Here is a 19,093-nt window from a genome sequence, read left to right as displayed (position 1 = left end):
TCTCCATCTGTCGTTCTTATGTATGCGGAGCAAATCTTTCTCATTCCCAGTAAAACTAACAAGGCTAGGAAACAGTGTATATACACAACTCAAACACATGATGATGCAGCTTTGCAGTTAGAAGCGGAGATGCCTTAGGCCGTAAAGAATGTGTGATCATTTTACAGGTTGTTTCAAGGCTCCTCAAGCTGCAGATCAGTTTGCTTTTCTTTGATGGCTTGTCATTGGGAGGTAAGCACCTGGTATTGATTCTTTGGGGGGGGGGGGTTGCTGAAACACAGGAGGTGTCAAGAATGCATCGCTAGAGTGGATAAGGAGGGAGGTGGTTCGAGATTTCAGCCTCTGTCTCCCCTTCTGTGCAATTTCTGTCCCCGCCAAGGGGAAGGCTTCTCCCGCTAGACCTCATGATGTGTGGCCTGATTACAGTGGTGCCTCGCTTAACGAGCGCACCGTATAATAACGAAATCACATAGCGATCACTTTTTGAGATCGCTAATGCGATCGCTTACCGATGGCCTCTATGGCCAAAACTCGCATTGCGAAGATTGGTAAGCGTTTCGCTTACCGATCTTCGCATTGCGACATCAGGAAATCAGCTGTTCGGCGGCTCCAAAATGGCCGCCGGACAACCCAAAATGGCCGCCGCAACCATTTTCATGCCCTGCCCTCACTTACCGAGGGCGCGAAAATGGCGGCGCTATGAGGAAACTTTGCTTAACGGTGAGTATAGAAGCCATTAAATGTTTAATGCGTTCCAATGGCATTTTGTGTCCCATTTAGCGATGTTTCCTCATAGCGAGGGTTAATCCGGAACGGATTAACCTCGCTATGCGGGGCACCACGTCAAGCAGCAAATGTACGCTAAATCTCATTAGGCTCTTCAAGGCAGGTGAACATCCACGGCTATGCTTTGAAACAGGGTTTATTGTGTGCAACAAAGGTCAAGGCCACGTATGTGTGAAAGGGACCACAGAAAGGAAAGGCAACACAGGGGAACAGCTGGGAATCAGACCACGAGCTGGGTGCCCGTTCAAACGCCTGGGCTGCTATTTTTTTCACCAGTGGCAACGAGCAGTCCCTCAGCTTTAGGCTAATAAATAATAACTTGTTAAGAATAGGCACCCTACATTTTATGGTCGAGGAAAGAGTCTCCCCATTATGGTTTCTGATGCTCTGGAAACTGCCCGGGAGCAAGTTTGCCTTCTTCTGTGTGAATTCTGGCAGATTACTGCCTTTGCCTACGTTTCGGTTTATGATACGAATGGCTTGCCGTTTTGTGGCTGCGTTATATCTCGTTGCTTAGTTATTATTGCAATTCTTTCTTTTTCAGCTTGTGGAACTGTTTTTCAACTGAAAAGCTATTGCTTGTATTTGAAAGGGCGGCATGTATCCATTATGAATCGCCATATTATTCTGCTGTTGAAATTGTGAAATTGGAATCTGTGTGTGTTCGTATTTATTTATTTATTTATTTATTTATTTATTTATTTATTTATTTATTTATTTATTGTGGAAAGGCAATGCAGGGAAGACATTTCATTAGTTGGTTGCTTCCTGGCTTGGAAGCCAATCCACTGGGTGACCTTTGACAACCCACTGTCCATCAAGCCCACCTGCCATGTCTGCAGAATGGGCTCAAAGGCACCGTCCCATGTTTGTACGCAGGGCTACCACGGTGGGGTTGACTCTCCACTGAAATACGGTGAGAACTCCCCTCTCTGCTGGATCCGTGTCTGTGGATTCAGTGGCTAAGTGGGTTTGAGGGGGCGGCCAAGGCCTCCTGGCAGCGGGGCAGGGTCCCAGCGTGCTCCAAGGAGGAAGCAGTAAGAAAAGCCCTTCTTGGATCTCACTAGAAAACGTTCAGCAACTTTTGCAGGTCCAAAATGCGGCATGTTGATGGCCAGTACAGGAGCTGATGACGCCTGTGTTACATCAGCTCCACTGGCTATCAGCCCATTTCCTCAAGAAAAACAGCTGTTTGAACTAGGAAAGCAGAACACTGCGGAAATTTACCTTTCTCAAGAACGACACAGGGAAGCTCGACAACTTACTTAAAACGTGCTATTTTTCATGCCAGGGCATGGCACTTCTAACGTCTGGAGAAACAACGGCCTGTCAACTCCTCAGACCGGAGGGAGAAATTTTCCGTGGAGGCACACGTTTCGGAGGAAGGACACAACACAATGCAAGGAGGCTGAACATTCTCAGAACGACTTCCCTCTTCTGCAACAGCTTTTGTGTGGCAGCGCCCGGTGGACCCCCAACCTTCTGCAAAGGAAGGTGGACCTCGTTCCCTGGCTACAAAAGACAGGCTTTGCGTTTGGGCTTCTCAGACAGAAGCCCACTACGTCCCTTCCCCTGCCCCATGGCAAAGCTTTCCCACAACTGGAGCTTGTTCCAGACTCACATTTGTGTGCAACACAAATAATTCACCAGTAGACGATAATTCAAAGAGAATCCTGCAAGATCAAGTCCCGGGAATGCTTAACAAGAAGTTGCACTTATCCTAGCTGCAGTGCCTATATAGATTCTTAGATCACGCTGCAATCTTTTAAACCTGACACCACCGTGCAGGAAAAACGGCCGACCCATCGCACACCCCCAAGGGCGCACAGGAGTCACTTTGCCACAGAGGGTGTAAGGAACTTTTGGGAAGCTGTGCCCGTTTAGCCTCCACTTTTCTTCTCCAAAAAGAGGGATGAATCTGTCTGGGGAAATGTACAGCCCAAGCCACCCTACTTTCAGCCAGACTGGTTTTATTCTGTAAAGAAAAAGGTCCTCTAAAACTAAACAAAAGGGATTTCTCAGGCCACGAAAGTTATTCTTGAACCAAACGAGGGCTGTGAAGCAACCCACGGCTGCATCGTGGAAAACCCATCCCTTCCGGTCCTCAACCGCTGTCAGCCATCGGAGGATGCAAAGGGGCAAAAGGGAGCCGTTTCATTTTCCGACCACAAAGACGGAGACCCTGGATTCTTGCGTGCTCTTGCGAAGGGACCCGGCCGGCGGATCAACTGGAGGGCTTTTTGTCCTCCCCGTTCTCCACCAGCTTCCTCTTTTTTTCATCTGTTCTCTGCTTGAAGATCTTATTTCTGTAGAACTGCAGCTCTTTGATGCTCTCCCTGATATCATCCAGGGCTCTAAAAATAAATCCAGGAGAGGCCAATGTATTTTTAAAAGAAAACTCCACTATACGAACCCGGTTCTAAAAACAGATCTAAGCTAACTCGAAAGAATCTGAAAAGGTTGGCCAATGTGTTATTTGGAGTAAAAAAATACTGCCGATACACCGGGCAACCCTGGGTCTCCTCTCTACACCAGCTTCAATATTATCTTTCAACTACAGTATCTGCTGCTCTTCGCCAGCAGGCAATTTCCTCTTTCCCTTTTTAGCTTCCAGGCTTCTCTGATTTTTCAAAGTTCACTTTTCCATTTTGCAATCTTAGCGAGAAGCTCACTCCTCATTTTTAAGGGTAGGAGGGAGTGGGTAGCATTTGGCAATGTTAAATGGCATGGGGGGGAGAATCTATGATTTATTTAACAGATGAATAATCACACCTGGAGGCTTCCAGGAACTCTACTTCACCCCCCCCCCCGAAAAGAGGGGGGCAGGTGGAGGGTTGGGAACCACAGACACTTATGAAAGGACTGTTAAGATATTTAAAAAGTGACCTTTCCAAAAAGCCGAAGGATAAACCTTACCTGTGAGAAGCTGCTTTCTTTGGGGCAAACTCATAGTCTTCTGGATACCAGCGTCTGTCGGGGGAGGGAGGGGAGAACAAACTTTCACACCAGAGATCGAAAATCAAAAGTATAGTGAAGCTGGGACCTCACCAATGAAGAAATTGAGAGAAATCACCAGCGGAAAAGAAAGAAGACGGTAAGAACGAATCTGCTGCCAGCTCAAAAATCAGTATGATTAAACTAAGATAAAATAAAATAAGTACGGGTTCTCTTACCAAGCAAAACAGAGAAGTCTCTTTCACATAAATGAAACCATCCACATGAAAAACCCATCCATGTAATAATGGGCTCAAGCTACTGGAAGCCAGATGTAGGGTGAATATCAGGAAAAAATTCTTAACTGTTAGAGCAGTATGACAACAGGAGGTGGTATGTGCTCCAACACTGGAGGCATTCAAGAGGAAGTTACAACAGCCTTCTGTTAGATCTGCCTTGATTTGTATTCCTGCATTGAGCAAGGGACTGGAATCGATGGCCTTATGGGCCCCTCCGTTATTCCATGATTCTATATATTAAAATATAGATGTGAACCTTAGTTTGTGACTGCAGGGTGTGCCCAGTCTTATAAAACTGCATTTGGTTTGACTATAGACATTGTCTTGGTGGGGCTTTGCAGCCGCTGGCCGGATGGATTTTTCTGTCTTGTTCCCCTCTGTGGGCGGATGGACGCCACCTCCCAACCTTCCCCTGTGGGCCTCCAGAGGCTCCCTCCTCCCTTTGGGCTGCCCCGCTGGGATTCTGGAATGTTATCAACCTGCAGAGTTCTTTGATGGTGCTCACGTCAATGATCCGGTAATGAAGGTGGTTCATGAACTGGGGCATGTGCTTATCCAGGAACTTCTTGTCTGCGTGAACTGAGTTTCCTTTAAAAAAAAAAGGATGGGAAAATGTGAATTACACACCTGAGGTCAAAGTCAGATTTCTCTTGCCTGGTTTCCAGTCAGTCTCCCGCAGCAACTGTCTCACGCACTGCAATTATTGCCACGGGCCCTCAAAAGGCCTTCAGAGGATGCGTGCGAGGGGCAGGAGGAATAAAATGTTCTTAGCAGGAGCCACAAATGGAGGGACTCCCTCCTAGAGAGATCCTTTCCGTCGCGACATGTGATGCTTTGTTGGATCTGATCAAGGAAAGGAGGGAAAAGATGACCAGCGGCCGTGGCAGACGGTGACGATAGGAGGGGTAAAGCAAAAAAAAAAAAAAAAACATGGGAGATTAAAAGCTTGGGTTAGCTTTGGGGGAGATGCCTCAAGGCCCCTCACCTGCAAGAGGACAGAGGCCCGGGGGCGTCTGCTGCCGGACGAAGGACAGAAACTCGTATTCTGCTTGACGCAAGGAGATGGTGCTCTCTCGGACGGCCTTCGTAAGGCCAGACTGCAAGGACAAAGGAAAATCAGAGAAGCGCCTTCTTTTGCAGAGTTTAAATCGAGCGGACTTGTGTTGGCCTAGGCTTCTGACGTACACCTGACTCGCCGCAGCAGGGAGAGACAGCTTGAACAAGAACAGGGCTTTTAGTCTGTTCTCATAGGGTGTAAGAACTAATGTCCATAAACTGGGGAACAGACTACCGCAGGGGTGTTATCTGAGGGGTTACTGTTCACGGTTATGCCCTGTACAGAAGGGAACCAAACACAATAGGAACAAACAGGGAAGCGGATACGTCTGCTGTGGCTCCACCGATTAACTGCATAAGGTTAAGAACAGAAACGCCACTTATGTCAAATCTGAACCTCTTGCCAAATGCTTTCCTTTTCCCAACCTGAGTTCTGGAGCGAGCCTCTCCTCTTTCTCCTGACCACAGATCCTTTTACATCCCTCCACCAATTCTCCCCTTAGTTTTAGGGCCTCTCTCTCCGCCCCGCCATCCAGAAAGGATGGATTCCCCTTTACACAAACAGAATATCCTCACTCTTCAAATTCCAATCAAACGAGGCAAGAATTTTCTACGTGAGGAAGAGCTCAGATCAAATGCATTAACCTGAAAAGTTGAAACCACCGGCTAAATAATTGATTATGCAACCAAGGCAATTAAGGGGAGAAAAAATGGAAGAAGGCAAACTCTGAATTTCAAAAGCAATATTGAGTTTGACAAGAAGAAACAGATGGAGACTTAAAGTCAGGAAGGGAGGGAATTGATATCCAGGAAGATTAAGATCAGACTGGCTGGATGCAGATTTGCCAAAAAGAGAAAAACAATCTTTTTTTTTTTTTTTTACTTAAAGCGTGAGAATTGCAAGGCTGCCTCCTTTAGAAAAACTGGAAGGCCTTTTACCTTCCCGTGATGCTCTTTGCACCATTCAGACATGCCATCCAGCAGTTCATCTGGCTGGTTGATGATCAGGTTCGGTCCCTGTCAGAAAACGAACACAAAAAAGGGGGTAAGCGGAATCAGATCAGACCATTAAGTTATGTGTCTACATGAATAGCCCATGAACAGGAAGCAAAGCCTTCTTGCCATGCCTGCTGGCCCAATTCTCCTTTCCCCACCTCACAGAGGACCTGGCCTGCAAAAGAAGGGGACAACAGTGTGAAGTCTCTTGGACCGTGCGGGGCAAATGCCAGCAGCACCCTGGACAGCTCCAGGCCAGCTGGGCTGGCTTCTTGTCCCCTTAGGGCTGGGATCCCACCTGTTGAGCCTGCCAGCAGGACCCCAAGGGCACCCTTTAAGACATTCAAGGGAGGCGTTTCTTATTCCACTCCAAACCCACGACTTGGCCTGCAAGACAAAAGTCCCACTCTGGCCTCTTAAGCTTGTGGCAAATTGCCACTGAATGTTGCCCCACTGGTGCTGTTACACGGGCGAAAAGGTGCAATCGGATTCTGGCTGTTGTTCAGCAAACGAAGCAGAAGGTGAGCGAAGTCTCGCACGAGCTCTCAGCTCCAAAATAGACCAGCCTCTCTCTCGGTGCAAACCCATTCTTTTCAGCCAGAAGTGGCTTCGAACGCGCTCTTCCACAGCACTGTGGCCCTTTTTATTGACTTGTTTTATCTTTGCACGGGGATGCCCTTAATGGCGTCGAAACACGTGCCAAGAAGACGGGGGTCTCCAAAGGCCCCCTTCATTTCAGAAAGAACGATATCTATCCTACAGGAGGGCGGCCCACGCTACGTGGGTCTCTGCCCCTTTGCCCATTTTGCCTACAGATCTGGAATCATACAATAATGATACAAGAAGAACACGCTGTGTGACGGGAACCAATCCCTTTCCCCCCAGAATCCTCAGGAAGGAGCACCAGCAGGTTAAGGCAAGCTACGAGTGTGGCTCAGACGATGCCTACTCAGAAGCAAGTCCTACGAATTTCAACAGGGCTTCCTCCCTTGTGCGCAGCCCTCCTAACTGCACAGCCACTGAGCGGCAATCCAGAGGGTTAATTAACTAAAAAGCTTGCAGCCTTAATCCAGGCAGGGTGGCTTCCAGGAGAAACTTGTTCTCTCCCAGGCTGAAAACATCTGGAAATTCCAGATTTTTCTGCATTGGCCAGCTGCCTGCCAAGACTTCCGGGCAACATCCTCCCTCTCTCCCCTCCCCAGCCGCCTGAACCGGGGGGGGGGGGGGAGGGAAGCCTCCGTCCAAGGGAGGCAAAAGGGCCGCTTACTTCCGCAAGGATGTTCAGATCCGAGTCCGTGATGAGGCAGGCCATCTCCAGAATCTGGTCCTTGTCCACATCCAGTCCGGTCATCTGTCACCACCATGGAGAGAAGGAAGGAAGGATGGATGGATTAGTGGCTAAGCACAGTGAATGGCTGAGCAACACACATCCCCCCCAATAACTATGGGATGTCACACACACACACACACACACAGAGAGAGCATCCAAAAGGTCCTGGAGGAGGGCTGGAACTTCCAAGAGAAAGGAGCTTCTAGAGAAAGACGCCTCTCCTGCCAGACAGACAGAGGCCTGGGCCGACTCTTCCCTTAATTATGGGATGGATGGCTCTGCACTCCTTTTCCCCCCCTCCTTCCCCGCCATCACTCTGGGAAACACGTGGCAGGGGTATTATGGGATGGACACCCCCCCCGCCCTTCATTGGCCACCCATATGCATCCCGAGCCTGTGCGTGTGTGTGTGTGGCTATTAAGGGATCCTCTGCTGCTATTATTATGGGATGGCCCTCTCTGCCCAAGCGCTCCTCCGGGCTGGCCGCCTCTGACCTCCAGGTCCACCCAGACCATCCTCTGCCCCATCGCGGCCTCCGCGCTGCTGCTTCCTCCTCCTCCTCCTCCGGCCCCGGCCATGGCGGCTCGCCCTCGGCTCTGGCTCTGGTTCCGGCCCCAGCCGCGCCCGGGCTTCCCAGCCGCCGGAGGGACCGCCAGCCGCAACACTCGCCAGGCCCGGCCGCCCGCACCGCCCATCCCGGGGAAGGGGAAAAAAAGAAATGGGGGCCTGGAACCACGACTCCCAGCCACCCCCGCGCGGCCCCGCCCGCCCGGCCCCAGCGGAGCGGGGCCCCAAGGGATGCCGGGAGTGGTAGTTCCCTTCGGGAGACGCCCTCCCGCGTTGCGTCACCGGGAGGCGGGGCCGCGCAAAGCCTGCTGGGGGATGTAGTCGCCGCGGGCTGTCATCGCGCAGGGAAACCCCTTTTTCAAATAGGCGTGAAGCATTTCTTATCCTTGTGGGCCGAGTTCGGGGGACTTCGCCTCCCCCACATTAAATTGCAATGCAAAAGACATCATTTCCCCCTTTTTAATCTATTTTGGATAGAAACAGATACTTCTCCTTTTTATCTCTTCTGGTCTTAGTCTAGGTTTAAGAGGGTGGTCTTCCCCATCTCCTGCCCAGGCTGTTTCCTTCCAGCACCTTTGGTCTCCTTGCAGCTTCCTTGTCTCCCCCCCCCCCCCACACACACACACACAAAGTGTTAGATAGAACAGGAAGGCAGCCGCCCCAAATGGAGGCACACCTCTGGACACAAAGTGAGCCACAGCATCCAGCGTGAGATGGCCACGGATCAATGCAGGGCCCAGGCTTTCTCCACGCTGACCCCACAGAAGACCCAGAAGGACTTTCTCTCTCTGCACGTTTCCCGAGAGCTTAAACCCATTCGGGAGATTTTTTTTTCCCCCCCAGTTGCAAACCGAAGTGTCAGTTTGCAAAATATTCCTCACATGTGAATTTAGGAACTTTTGCTGGCACACAAGAACTGTTTGAAAGAATGAGGGTTTATTATTATTATTATTTTTGCAAAAATATATGTACACACAGCCTGAAGAAGTGCACCCATGAATACTCTTAACAATATTGCTTGAGAACATTTCGAGTTATGTACATCTCATGTTTTTGTTGCAAATATAAAAGTCCTTTGTTTATTCCTTTATTTTTTTTTAAAGCATCAGCTATCATCAATGCATTTAAACACCCCAAGCCATCTGAAGTTTAAGAAGAGCAAGGATCTCATTCTAAATAAGCTGCACATCCAAATATTTCAGAAGACACAGAATGACAGTTGTATACACTTGCAACCGCTATCTGAAATGCAGAACACGAGACCCAACCAGGCCTACACTCAAGTCTTAAGATGTATCTTGGAGCCAACCCACTATTTTCTAAATGTTTTCTGTATGCAGCTGGGTCATATTCTAGAAACGCAACCAGAACACATTCTCATACTTACCATTTCCTCTCCTTTGAATCAGACAAAGACAAATGGCAAAATTTAAACAAGGTTTGTTCTTAAATCATGTTAAATCTGGAAAGGTTCAGATGTACTAAAGCATGCAATGATTTCCTGAGATTTTAATCACTTAAATGGCTGGACAGGTCTTTTACAACACTGCTGGCTCTTTTTATATATATAAAAAACATGAAAGCAGCTGGGGAAAAAACCAGCCCATCTTTCAGGACAAATTAGCCACTGATATCCAGCAAAGTGGTTCTCCCTCTTTTAATATAAAAAGGCTGGATATTTCTTTAAGACAAGAAGTACTCAAAAGCAACGGGCAGTCCAGTAGCAAAACACTGTCACCGATACTGTTAACAGGCCAACATATTTTCTGCTCTGTGACTCTCTTCTGTGAGATCACAAAAGCAGAACTGTTTCAAAAGCTCCTTATCCAGACATTACAAAAATACCGACATTTATTTTAAAATACAACCAAAACGGCACATCTTTTTTTTCCCCCTCATAAAATAAACTGCAGTGATTTTCACTTGTTTAAAACAGTGGCATTTCCCCCCTTTTGCCTAAACCCTCGGGGGGGGGGAGGTTAATACAACTGAAACAAAGCCACTTCTCTGAAAATACAGGTGATTTTGTTATGGTTCAAAAGTTCTTTGTAAAACTCAATTTTCTTTAAAAAGGAAACGGCCACCTTGTTTCTTCAAGGCGTTTACATAAAATCCATTCAAAAACACTGGCTAGTGACGAGAGGGGTGCCACTTGCCCTCGCGGTGGCTCTCCCTCCGGTTGTCGTAATCTTGGCTCCAGCCTCTGTAGTTCCTGTCGTCATGGCCATACTCATCTCGACTGGCCCGGAAATGATGCTCTGAGCCACAGTCCCCAGACCGCTGATGCTCCCGGGTATAATGCCGACCTTCAGCCTGGTAGGGGTGGGAGTTCACCCGATTCTTGCGGCTCTCTGGGTGCCGCGGTGGGGGAAAGGCGTAACTCGGCTGGTGCCCTGGAGAAGCAAAGCCGGAGGACTCTGAATGCAGAGAGCCAGACCTCCCGCTATACGGCAACTGCTGCCACATAAGGTTGTTCATCTGGAATGACAAACAGGCTGCTGTTATGAAAAGACATATGGGGAGTGGGGAGAGACAGTGAGGGAGGGAGGGAAGGGAAAGAAGAGCTCAAAAGCCATGCACACATTCTAAGACGCCAATGGCGAAAGGTGAAGAGGAACAATGAAATAAAAGTGCACAGGAAGAAAGATGTGTTAAAATGAGCATGAACTGCCGTGCGATCCACCCTCAAATCCTACAACCAGATAAGATGGGGAAGAAAGCATCAAGCGGGCGAGACCACCACATTCCTACATCCATTTGATCCAGTGGCTCCCAAGCCACCATCTGCTTTCCCAAAGCCTGCTGAGCGCAAGGCCAGGCTTTGCATCCAACAAGAAAATTCACAGCCCTCTCAAAGTTACACAACAGCAACATGAGGGGACACAAGCCTGCTGGAAGCCGACAGCTGAGGCAAAAAGCAGAGAAACACCATGTCTTGAGGAAACAAGCCAAAAGCGAGCCCAGTAAATCACCATCTCCTTGAGAACCCATATCAAAGACAGCAGGCAGCAGAGAAGGGAGTGTGGAAGAGGGACAGAGAAGTGGTGTTGAAGAAGTCAATTCTCCTTCCATGCACAAAACAGGCTAGCGGGAGGGGGGGGAGAGCTCTTTCCACCGCCGGCGCTAAGACTTTTCTCAGCAAAAGGCACGCTCGCTTCATACACTTGGGAAAGGGGCATCTGATAGCCAGTCTATCATGCTGGGAGCTTCTGCAAGCCTAATTCATAGCCTTCAGGAAGAGGATGAATCTGCTAATTAAAGTAAGTGCTTTTAAACCACAGATGGTGCTGAAGGAGGGGAGAGTACAGCCCAACAGGCCCTAAGAATCCTAACCCCTCAGCAATATTTCCTGCCACCAATAAAGTCATTTATCACTGGCATCTGCCTCAGACGTTCGAGGCACTGTTGTGCATGCAAGTACGAGAAGGCTGCCCTTAACAGAACAAAACACGCACTCACGCATGCATACATGCACGCACGCACACACACGGTCCCAAATTGCCTAACTTCCAATCCTGGACACAGGCCACCTATCAGACACCCTATAACCAGTAGTTCAAGACTTCCTGCTCTGTCCCGGCCAGCCCCCGCTTCCATTGAAACCGTTTCCCAATGACTTTGGAAGAAAGAACTCTCACCACAGCCTGTCTCTGGAGGTTTTCTGGAGAGGAGAAAGACCTCTGGATAGTTGTCAACCCTGCTGACATGTTATCCATGTTCCTCTCATATCTGTGAAGACAAATTTAGTTTTTGTGTTTTTTTAAAGTTATACAGAGATCATGTACAGATCAAGTTGTTGTTAGCAGTCAGTTATACTTTGGAACTCTGCATTTCATGGAAATTAAGGTATTTGTAAATAGTTCTACTGTTCTTCTCTCCCAGTCTGTTGCTGTTTTCAAAAGATATTTCCAAAATAATGAAAAAAAAAATAAGACTGGATCACTAGAATCCTAGAAAGGACCATTTTTTTTGAGTCCTGCAGAACTCTGCCAGCAGCTGGTCACGGCAAACCCTGGAAGTGGTGGCAGAAAGAGAGAAGCCCAAACATCATGGAGCTGCTGGATCTTGGAGCTGCTGGATTTGAAGTTAAACTGAACTTCCAACAGGAAGCCTGCATACTTTGGAAAATCAGCTGGGCAGATGGATAGTGTTTGATTTCAACTCAGGGGATATAAAAACCAGCGGTCTTGTTCCATTTCTATAGACAGAAGGTTGCTAGAGAGGATGAAAAACACATTGACTTCACATCCCCTGAAGTGAGGCTTGATGCCAGCTCACTTCGAGTGGAATCTTCACATTTGCAGCCTCCACCTGGCAACTTAAGAGTTCAACTTAGTTTAACTCCAGATCCTACGGCTTGAATCTCTAGCCAGGATGAACAGCCACCTCCAGGACCCTCAAAGCCTAGCCTGATGAAGACTCGCTCCTACCAGTTCCCAAAGCTTGCCTTTTGAAGTCATTTTACTAATAAATACACTATTGCCAAACTCTGAGCTTTTGCTCACATAGCTGTGCTTGTGTTTGTTCTTCAAAATGATCAGGAAGCAGAACACCATAAGCCCTGTCATCATCATTATCACTATGATCTATCCCCACATATCTGCCAAAGAACTCAGGACAGTGAATGGGGCTCTTTACTTCCTCTTACTTTTAACCTCTCATCTATACTGTCAGATAAAGCACAGGGAATAGTTCAAGCTGAACTAGCACGTTTTGTCACCGAGTGCAGGGTTTGAAGGCATGTCTCCTTGATTCCTGCCTGGCCTTGTAACCATCCCTGACAAAACGGTAAAGCTTCAAAGCCAGTTCTTCACTCTATGTGTGAAACAATGCCTCTGAGCCAGCTTTATCAATGGAATGAATTCCAATCAACACTCCTCTTAAAAAATTCCAACCAGAATACAAGCAAGCAATCTGCTTCCACTTAATCTTCAATTTTGTAACTGACACATTTGTCAAAGCAATATAGAAGCAGACAGCAGAGGCCCCGGGAGGTTTCTGGTAATTGTTTCTCTTAATGTACTCCCAACTCTGCATCTCAATTTAGTAAATTTTGAAAAATATTCACACCTTTCGACAAGACAGCTTCGGAAACAAGATTTTAGAAGTGTCATGTCAAAATTTGCTTAATAGCACCTAATTTATTTATGAAGCTGCTCTAGAAACAGATGCTGCTACTTCTTAATAATGCACCTCCCATCTTAGTACTATTACTTAATTTTTACCCTAGATAGACAGATTTTGTCCACTTACAAAGGCGCCAGAGATATTATCAAGTTTAAAGTGGCCACAAGGAGCAGTAACAGAAACCTATGAATGCAGAGTCAGAAATAAGCCCCCTTGAGATCAGTGGGATCAATATATCCTAATATCCTGCATTTTAAAAAAAACTAGCACAACCAAGATCCAGTTGGATGCTGCTGGAGCACAATAGCGAGCCATCTGGGCCAGCACTGCCAGTGGCTAGAAACACTGGCATCCACATGGATGAAGAGCAGTGTGCCCACCCTTGCTGTATGTATGTATGTATGTATGTATGTATGTATGTATGTATGTATGTATGTATGTATGTATGTATGTATGTATGTATGTATGTATGTATGTATGTATGTATGTATGTATGTATGTATAAATAAATAAATAAGTAAATAAATAAATAGAGCTTCACCTGTTGCTGCCAACTGTGGCTGACAGTGGCTGAACACTGGAGGGGCTTCCGTTAGCAGAGGCGTGCTGGGTATAGGCCAAACTGCCATCTTGGGAGGCGTGGCTGCTCCCTAAAGATAAAAAGAGGGTTTTTTTGTTTTTTGGTTTTTTTAAGGGAAAACAAATATCTCACACCCTGAGGAAGACACAAGTTGCGACCGATGGAAACCATGGTGCATTCTTTGTTTGTTCTGGAGGTATCACTCCAGAGAACTGTCAAGACACACAAACAGGTTTCCAAAACAAGTCTTGCAACCTCCTGGAATACCCAACGGTGCTGAAGATGCAATCGCGATGCAACACCAAGGATAGTTAGCCCCAAGCTCAGGAGTAGGGAGTCTCCATCACAGAGAGGCCAACCACATTTCTTCAAGTGAAAAACCTGGAAAAATCTCCTGGACAATATGCAAGGGGGAGAGGAAAGAAAAACTGAATTTCCGTTGTTAAAAAAAGAAAATTTAGCAGTTCACTGGAGTTAGCCATGGCTGTAATCCAATCCACTACTCCACTTCAGAGTTAACCAGCCCAGAGGTGGAGGAATGGAATTCACACTATTTGTGGTGCCACGCTTCGTACCTAATATGAATATGAAGCACCCGTGCCTATATAGTCATTTGAACTACTTCCAGGCTCTGTGGCAACTTAAATTAGTATGGATGAATTATGAGCCCCCCCAAAAAATACTGTACATGGACAGAACTTTTAAACATCCTTTGCCGACTATCCAGGAAGTGGTAAACAGTTCATGGATACCTGATCGGAACTGAATTTTGAGAGGTCTCCCAAAAAGCTTGATCCCATTGAGTAGACTCATGCCGTAGGGAACTGATTCTTCGTGTTTGAAATTCACAAAGGCAAATTGTTTTGCTTTCCCATCCCGGTCCTTAGGGATTTTCACTTTAATAACTGGGCCAGCCTGCGAAGCAAGACACAAAATGTTTGACTGAAATATGGGACAACCTTCCCCTGAACGTCAGGTACCTCTTTTCCAACACAAGCCCTTCAAAACAGCAATGTTTGCTTGAATTTTCAGCACGGCGAACCATCACCAATCAAAGGAAAGCAACCACCGGTGTTCTCTTCTTCAATGGCTGATTCTTTACAATTTTAGTTCTCCAAAATAAACCCTGGAGAGCAGGTGTCAGTCATAAACTCAAATGGGCAGATGAATGTACGATGAAGTAGTGGATTCATCTGAATGCCTTTTTTTACCATCAGTTTGTTCACACAGGGACTAAGCTGTTGCCTAAGAAACCTCTACTCTCACATTAAAATATACCGTATTTTTCGCACCATAAGACGCACTTTCCCCCCACAAAACAGGGGGGTGGAAAGTCTGTGCGTCTTATGGAGCGAAGAAAACAGATTATATTTTCCTGTTTTCTTCTCCTAAAAAATTGGTGCGTCTTATGGAAAGGTGCGTCTTATGGAGCGAAAAATACGGTAACAGTTAATCTTTACGGTGCCACAAGTTGTTGACTTGTTTTGTTTCTTTAGATTTTGCCTGATATGTTTGCACAGACTAACACGGCTACCTCTTCCAAAACTACAACTCTGGCAGGACAGTAAAACAATGGGGTCCTCCACCTCGTGCTTCTTGGCAAAGAATGCACAGAGGCATTCTGCTTCTGATACAAGAGGTGGGCCGTATGATTCTGAAAGGGGCAGCGTTTTGTCTGGACATGGAAAGACAAGGCAAACAGCATTTAAGAGGTGGCAGCATCATGAAAGGCCAAGTCCTTCACCAAATCACTGCGAGATGACACTGTTGTTTAGTCGTGTCCGACTCTTCGTGACCCCATGGACCAGACAGAGCACGCCAGGCCCTCCCGTCTTCCACTGCCTCCCGGAGTTTGGTCAAATTCATGTTGGTCGCTTCGATGACACTGTCCAACCATCTCGTCCTCTGTCGTCCCCTTCTCCTCTTGCCTTCACACTTTCCTAACATCAGGGTCTGTGGGATGATACTACCACAACTCAAATGCAATTTGGTTTAGCATGCGCGTGCATGCACACACACACAAACACTCACACAAACACTCACACACACACCCCGAACCAACAACATCTCAGGAGGATCTAAATATTGGAGAAGAAGACAAGAGATGGGTTCTAACTGTTGACTACAGCTGACTGCATTTACAAGGACTGGCTAAATGCAAACACCAGTTGAAACAAAGACATAGGATTTCTAGCTCTCCCAGTTGTGTTTCCAGGTGTGTTTTCAAATTGTAGAGTGTTTTGAGATTTGGTCTGGGGTTGTTGTTTTTTTTGGGGGGGGGGAGAGAGGGGAAAAATCCACAGCTGAATTTTCTTTTAAAAGGGTTGGAAAGGGCTGGAAAAAAAGAACCAAGGAGAAAAAGGAAATGAAACCCAAAGGAGGAGGAGGAAGGAGTCGGGTTTTTTTGTTTGTTTTTTAAAAAATATTTGCATACTTATAATTTTTTCCCCAATATTCGTATACTTGCTGTTTTTAGTTTCCAGATAACGATCTTTTTTAGGGATGGGGTCTTTGCGAAGGAGAAAGGCGCGGTGAAAATACTTTCAATAAATGAAAGTAAACGAAGAAGGAGCCATGAAAAGGGGAGGAGGGGAGATTACCTTTCTCGGACTACCATACCCATCCTCCCCACTCCGTTTGGTCCTCAAGTAGAAAGGAAGAAGCCAACAAGTTGCCAAAATAGGAACCACAAGAGAAACGGGGGGGGGGGGGAACCCGCGCTCTTTTTTTGGGATGAGTTACTTTTCCTGACTACAGCACCCCTTACAGGGTGACGCGCAGCAGCGGCGGGGATTCTGGGCCTTGTAGTACAAAGGGCAACTTCTCTCCCAGCTGCGCTCTTCCCGGAGACCCCGCCACCCCCTCGGCCTCTGAGCATAGGCAGAGTGTCCACGGCCGCCGCCGCCGCCGCCGCCGGGCGCTCCCTGCTAGGTAGGCCGGCCTGAGGCCCGAGGCCTTGCCTGCCTGCCTTCCCTCCCTCGCTCGCTCCGAGGCCCCGGGTACCTGGTGGAAGAGCTCGAAGAGCAGCTCCTCGGTGACTTTGGGGTCCAGGTTCCCCACAAAGAGGGTCCGGTCCGCCTCAGCCGCCGCCGCTCCCATGGCTTCGGCCTGCCGGCGAACCCACGACGCATGCGCGCGCACCCCGCCACCGCCAGCGGCCGGGAGTTAAGTCCTAGAGCGCCCGCCGAGTGCGCAGGCGCGGCTCCGGGTGTGCGAAAAGCCTGGGGCGGCCCTTTCGCCGCGAGTGCGCAGGCGCAAAGCAGGCTCTGTTGCCGCGCTGTCCGGAAGCGCAGTTTCTCCAGGCCGGTGGGAATTGGGTTGTGCCTTTATTGCGCAGGCGCAGCCCCGAGTAACGAATTCTTCCCAAAATATATTCCTTAAAAGCTGCGCCTTTCACACCGTTCCTCCCTGACGGCATGGCCTGGTCTTTCCTCAGGCTCTCGAGGGGGAAAAAAAGGCAGATAAGCAGAAATTCTCGCTGCTTTCTCCCATCAGAAAGTGGAGGCTCCGCCCGCTGGAACAAGACCACGCCCCTTTATTTAAAAAAAAAAAAAACACAGCCAGAGAGTCTTGTGTCGCCTGGGAGGCTGGCACAGTTTATGTGGCAGAAATAGTCATGACCTGTTTCTGATGGGGAATCCTGTGTCCTAAATCTTGTGCCAAATAACAAATGTATTGGTCTTCTGGGGGTGATCCAAGTCCCCTCACTGAGAGCTGCAGTTTAAAAAAAATATGTTAACTCTCCCAGCCTTTCAATGGTGTGGAAGAGCAACAAGGGAGCAAATAGCGCCTGTGATGATCCAGCCACGTCGCTGCAGCTTTGAAATGGACAGCTCCTTTTGCAACTCAAAACACTTTGAATCATCAACTTTTCTCTTTTTCCCCTGAATTTTTTTTAATATTACATAAAATCTGATAATTAAAAAGAGATAGAGAGGAAACATTTGTGGAAACAGAGGTGGTTTACAAACAGACTGTGATGTATTTTCTGTTCAGCCTATAAAATGGGCAGAGTTTTGCATTTCTGGTAAAATAAGAACAGAGACCCACAGAGAAGAATAGCTACAAGTTAGTCCACCCTTTTCTTAATAAATGCCACTTAAAAGTCTCACTCGGCTACTCTGCAACATTGCAGGATGAAGAATGAAGAAACATTTACAGTTGCTTCAAATTACAGACAGGTGTGTGCTACTTTCTTTAGTGCACACATACTCAGCAACCAACAGAGCAGATCAGCAGCAAACAAACAGCTTCTACCAACCAGGGAGAGAGAAACTCAGCAGAGAGGTTGGGCTCTCTTTGAATTCAAAGCCTGGAAGAAAAGATTGGTTAATGCTATATACATGAGAGGGATGTGGTGGCGCTGCGGGTTAAACCGCAGAAGCCTCTGTGCTGCAAGGTCAGAAGACCAGCCGTCGTAAGATCAAATCCACGTGATGGAGGGAGCTCCTGTCGCTTGTCCCAGCTCCTGCCAACCTAGCAGTTCGAAAGCATGCAAAAATGCGAGTAGATAAATAGGGACCACCACGGTGGGAAGGTCATGGCATTCCATGTCTAGTTGCACTGGCCACATGACCATGGAAACTGTCTTCGGACAAACGCTGGTTCTACGGCTTGGAAACGGGGATGAGCAAACTATGGCAAGTCCTTAAAGAAATGGGAGTGCCTGACCACCTTATCTATCTCCTGAGAAAATTATATGTGGGACAGGAACCAACAGTTAGAACTGGATATGGAAACACTGATTGGTTCAAAACTGGGAAAGGAGTGCAACAAGGCTGTATATTGTCCCCATGCTTATTTAACTTATATGCAGAATACGTCATGCGGAAGGCGGGACTGGAGGAATCCCAAGCCGGAATTAAGATTGCTGGAAGAAATATCAACAACCTCAGATATGCAGATGATACCACTCTGATGACAGAAAGTGAGGAGGAATTAAAGAACATAGCGATGTATTGAAGTGAGAGCTGGACCGTAAAGAAGGCTGACCACCAAAGAATTGATGCTTTTGAATTGTGGTGCTTGAGGAGACTCTTGAGAGTCCCCTGGACTGCAAGGAGAACAAACCTATTCATTTTGAAGGAAATCAACCCTGAGTGCTCCCTGGAAGGACAGATCCTGAAGCTGAGGCTCCAGTACTTTGGCCATCTCATGAGAGGAGAAGACTCCCTGGAAAAGACCCTGATGTTGGGAAAGTGTGAAGGCAAGAGGAGAAGGGGACAACAGAGGACGAGATGGATGGACAGTGTCATTGAAGCAACCAACATGAATTTGACCCAATTTCGGGAAGCAGTGGAAGACAGGATGGCCTGGCATGCTCTGGTCCGTGGGGTCACAAAGAGTTGGACAAGACTTAACGACTAAACCACAAATATACTGTATAATCTTTTCTTCCAGGCTTTGCATTCAAAGAGA

At 47.5% G+C, this 19,093-nt stretch overlaps 2 protein-coding genes across 3 annotated transcripts; both read right to left on the bottom strand.

The window, feature by feature from the left end:
* Positions 1-2,739: 2,739 nt before the first annotated feature.
* REXO2 (RNA exonuclease 2) lies at positions 2,740-8,123 on the bottom strand. Its single transcript, XM_020793538.3, has 7 exons — positions 7,896-8,123; positions 7,339-7,422; positions 6,015-6,092; positions 5,005-5,116; positions 4,499-4,607; positions 3,703-3,756; positions 2,740-3,140 (listed from the first exon to the last, which is right to left on the bottom strand). Exons 1-7 carry the CDS (start codon positions 8,094-8,096, stop codon positions 3,011-3,013), a joined length of 768 nt encoding a protein of 255 aa, XP_020649197.3. The 5' UTR covers positions 8,097-8,123; the 3' UTR covers positions 2,740-3,010.
* A 762-nt stretch (positions 8,124-8,885) lies between these two features.
* Positions 8,886-16,836, bottom strand: RBM7 (RNA binding motif protein 7). 2 transcript variants are annotated; one of them, XM_020793514.3, is made up of 5 exons: positions 16,679-16,836; positions 14,428-14,590; positions 13,637-13,745; positions 11,607-11,697; positions 8,886-10,446 (listed from the first exon to the last, which is right to left on the bottom strand). In XM_020793514.3, the coding sequence occupies exons 1-5, from the start codon at positions 16,772-16,774 to the stop codon at positions 10,099-10,101; spliced, it is 807 nt and encodes a 268-aa protein (XP_020649173.2). In that variant the 5' UTR covers positions 16,775-16,836; the 3' UTR covers positions 8,886-10,098. The 2 variants fall into 2 exon arrangements, with proteins under 2 accessions (XP_020649173.2, XP_020649183.2); XM_020793524.3 differs by lacking the exon at positions 14,428-14,590 and having other exon boundaries at positions 16,679-16,802.
* Between the last annotated feature and the right edge of the window lie 2,257 nt (positions 16,837-19,093).

Source organism: Pogona vitticeps, chromosome 8 (genome assembly GCF_051106095.1).
Source record: "Pogona vitticeps strain Pit_001003342236 chromosome 8, PviZW2.1, whole genome shotgun sequence".
NCBI classification, from domain to species: Eukaryota; Metazoa; Chordata; class Lepidosauria; order Squamata; family Agamidae; genus Pogona; species Pogona vitticeps.
The sequence above is the reverse complement of the archived record's forward strand: the minus strand, read 5'-3'. Positions and strand labels throughout refer to the sequence as shown.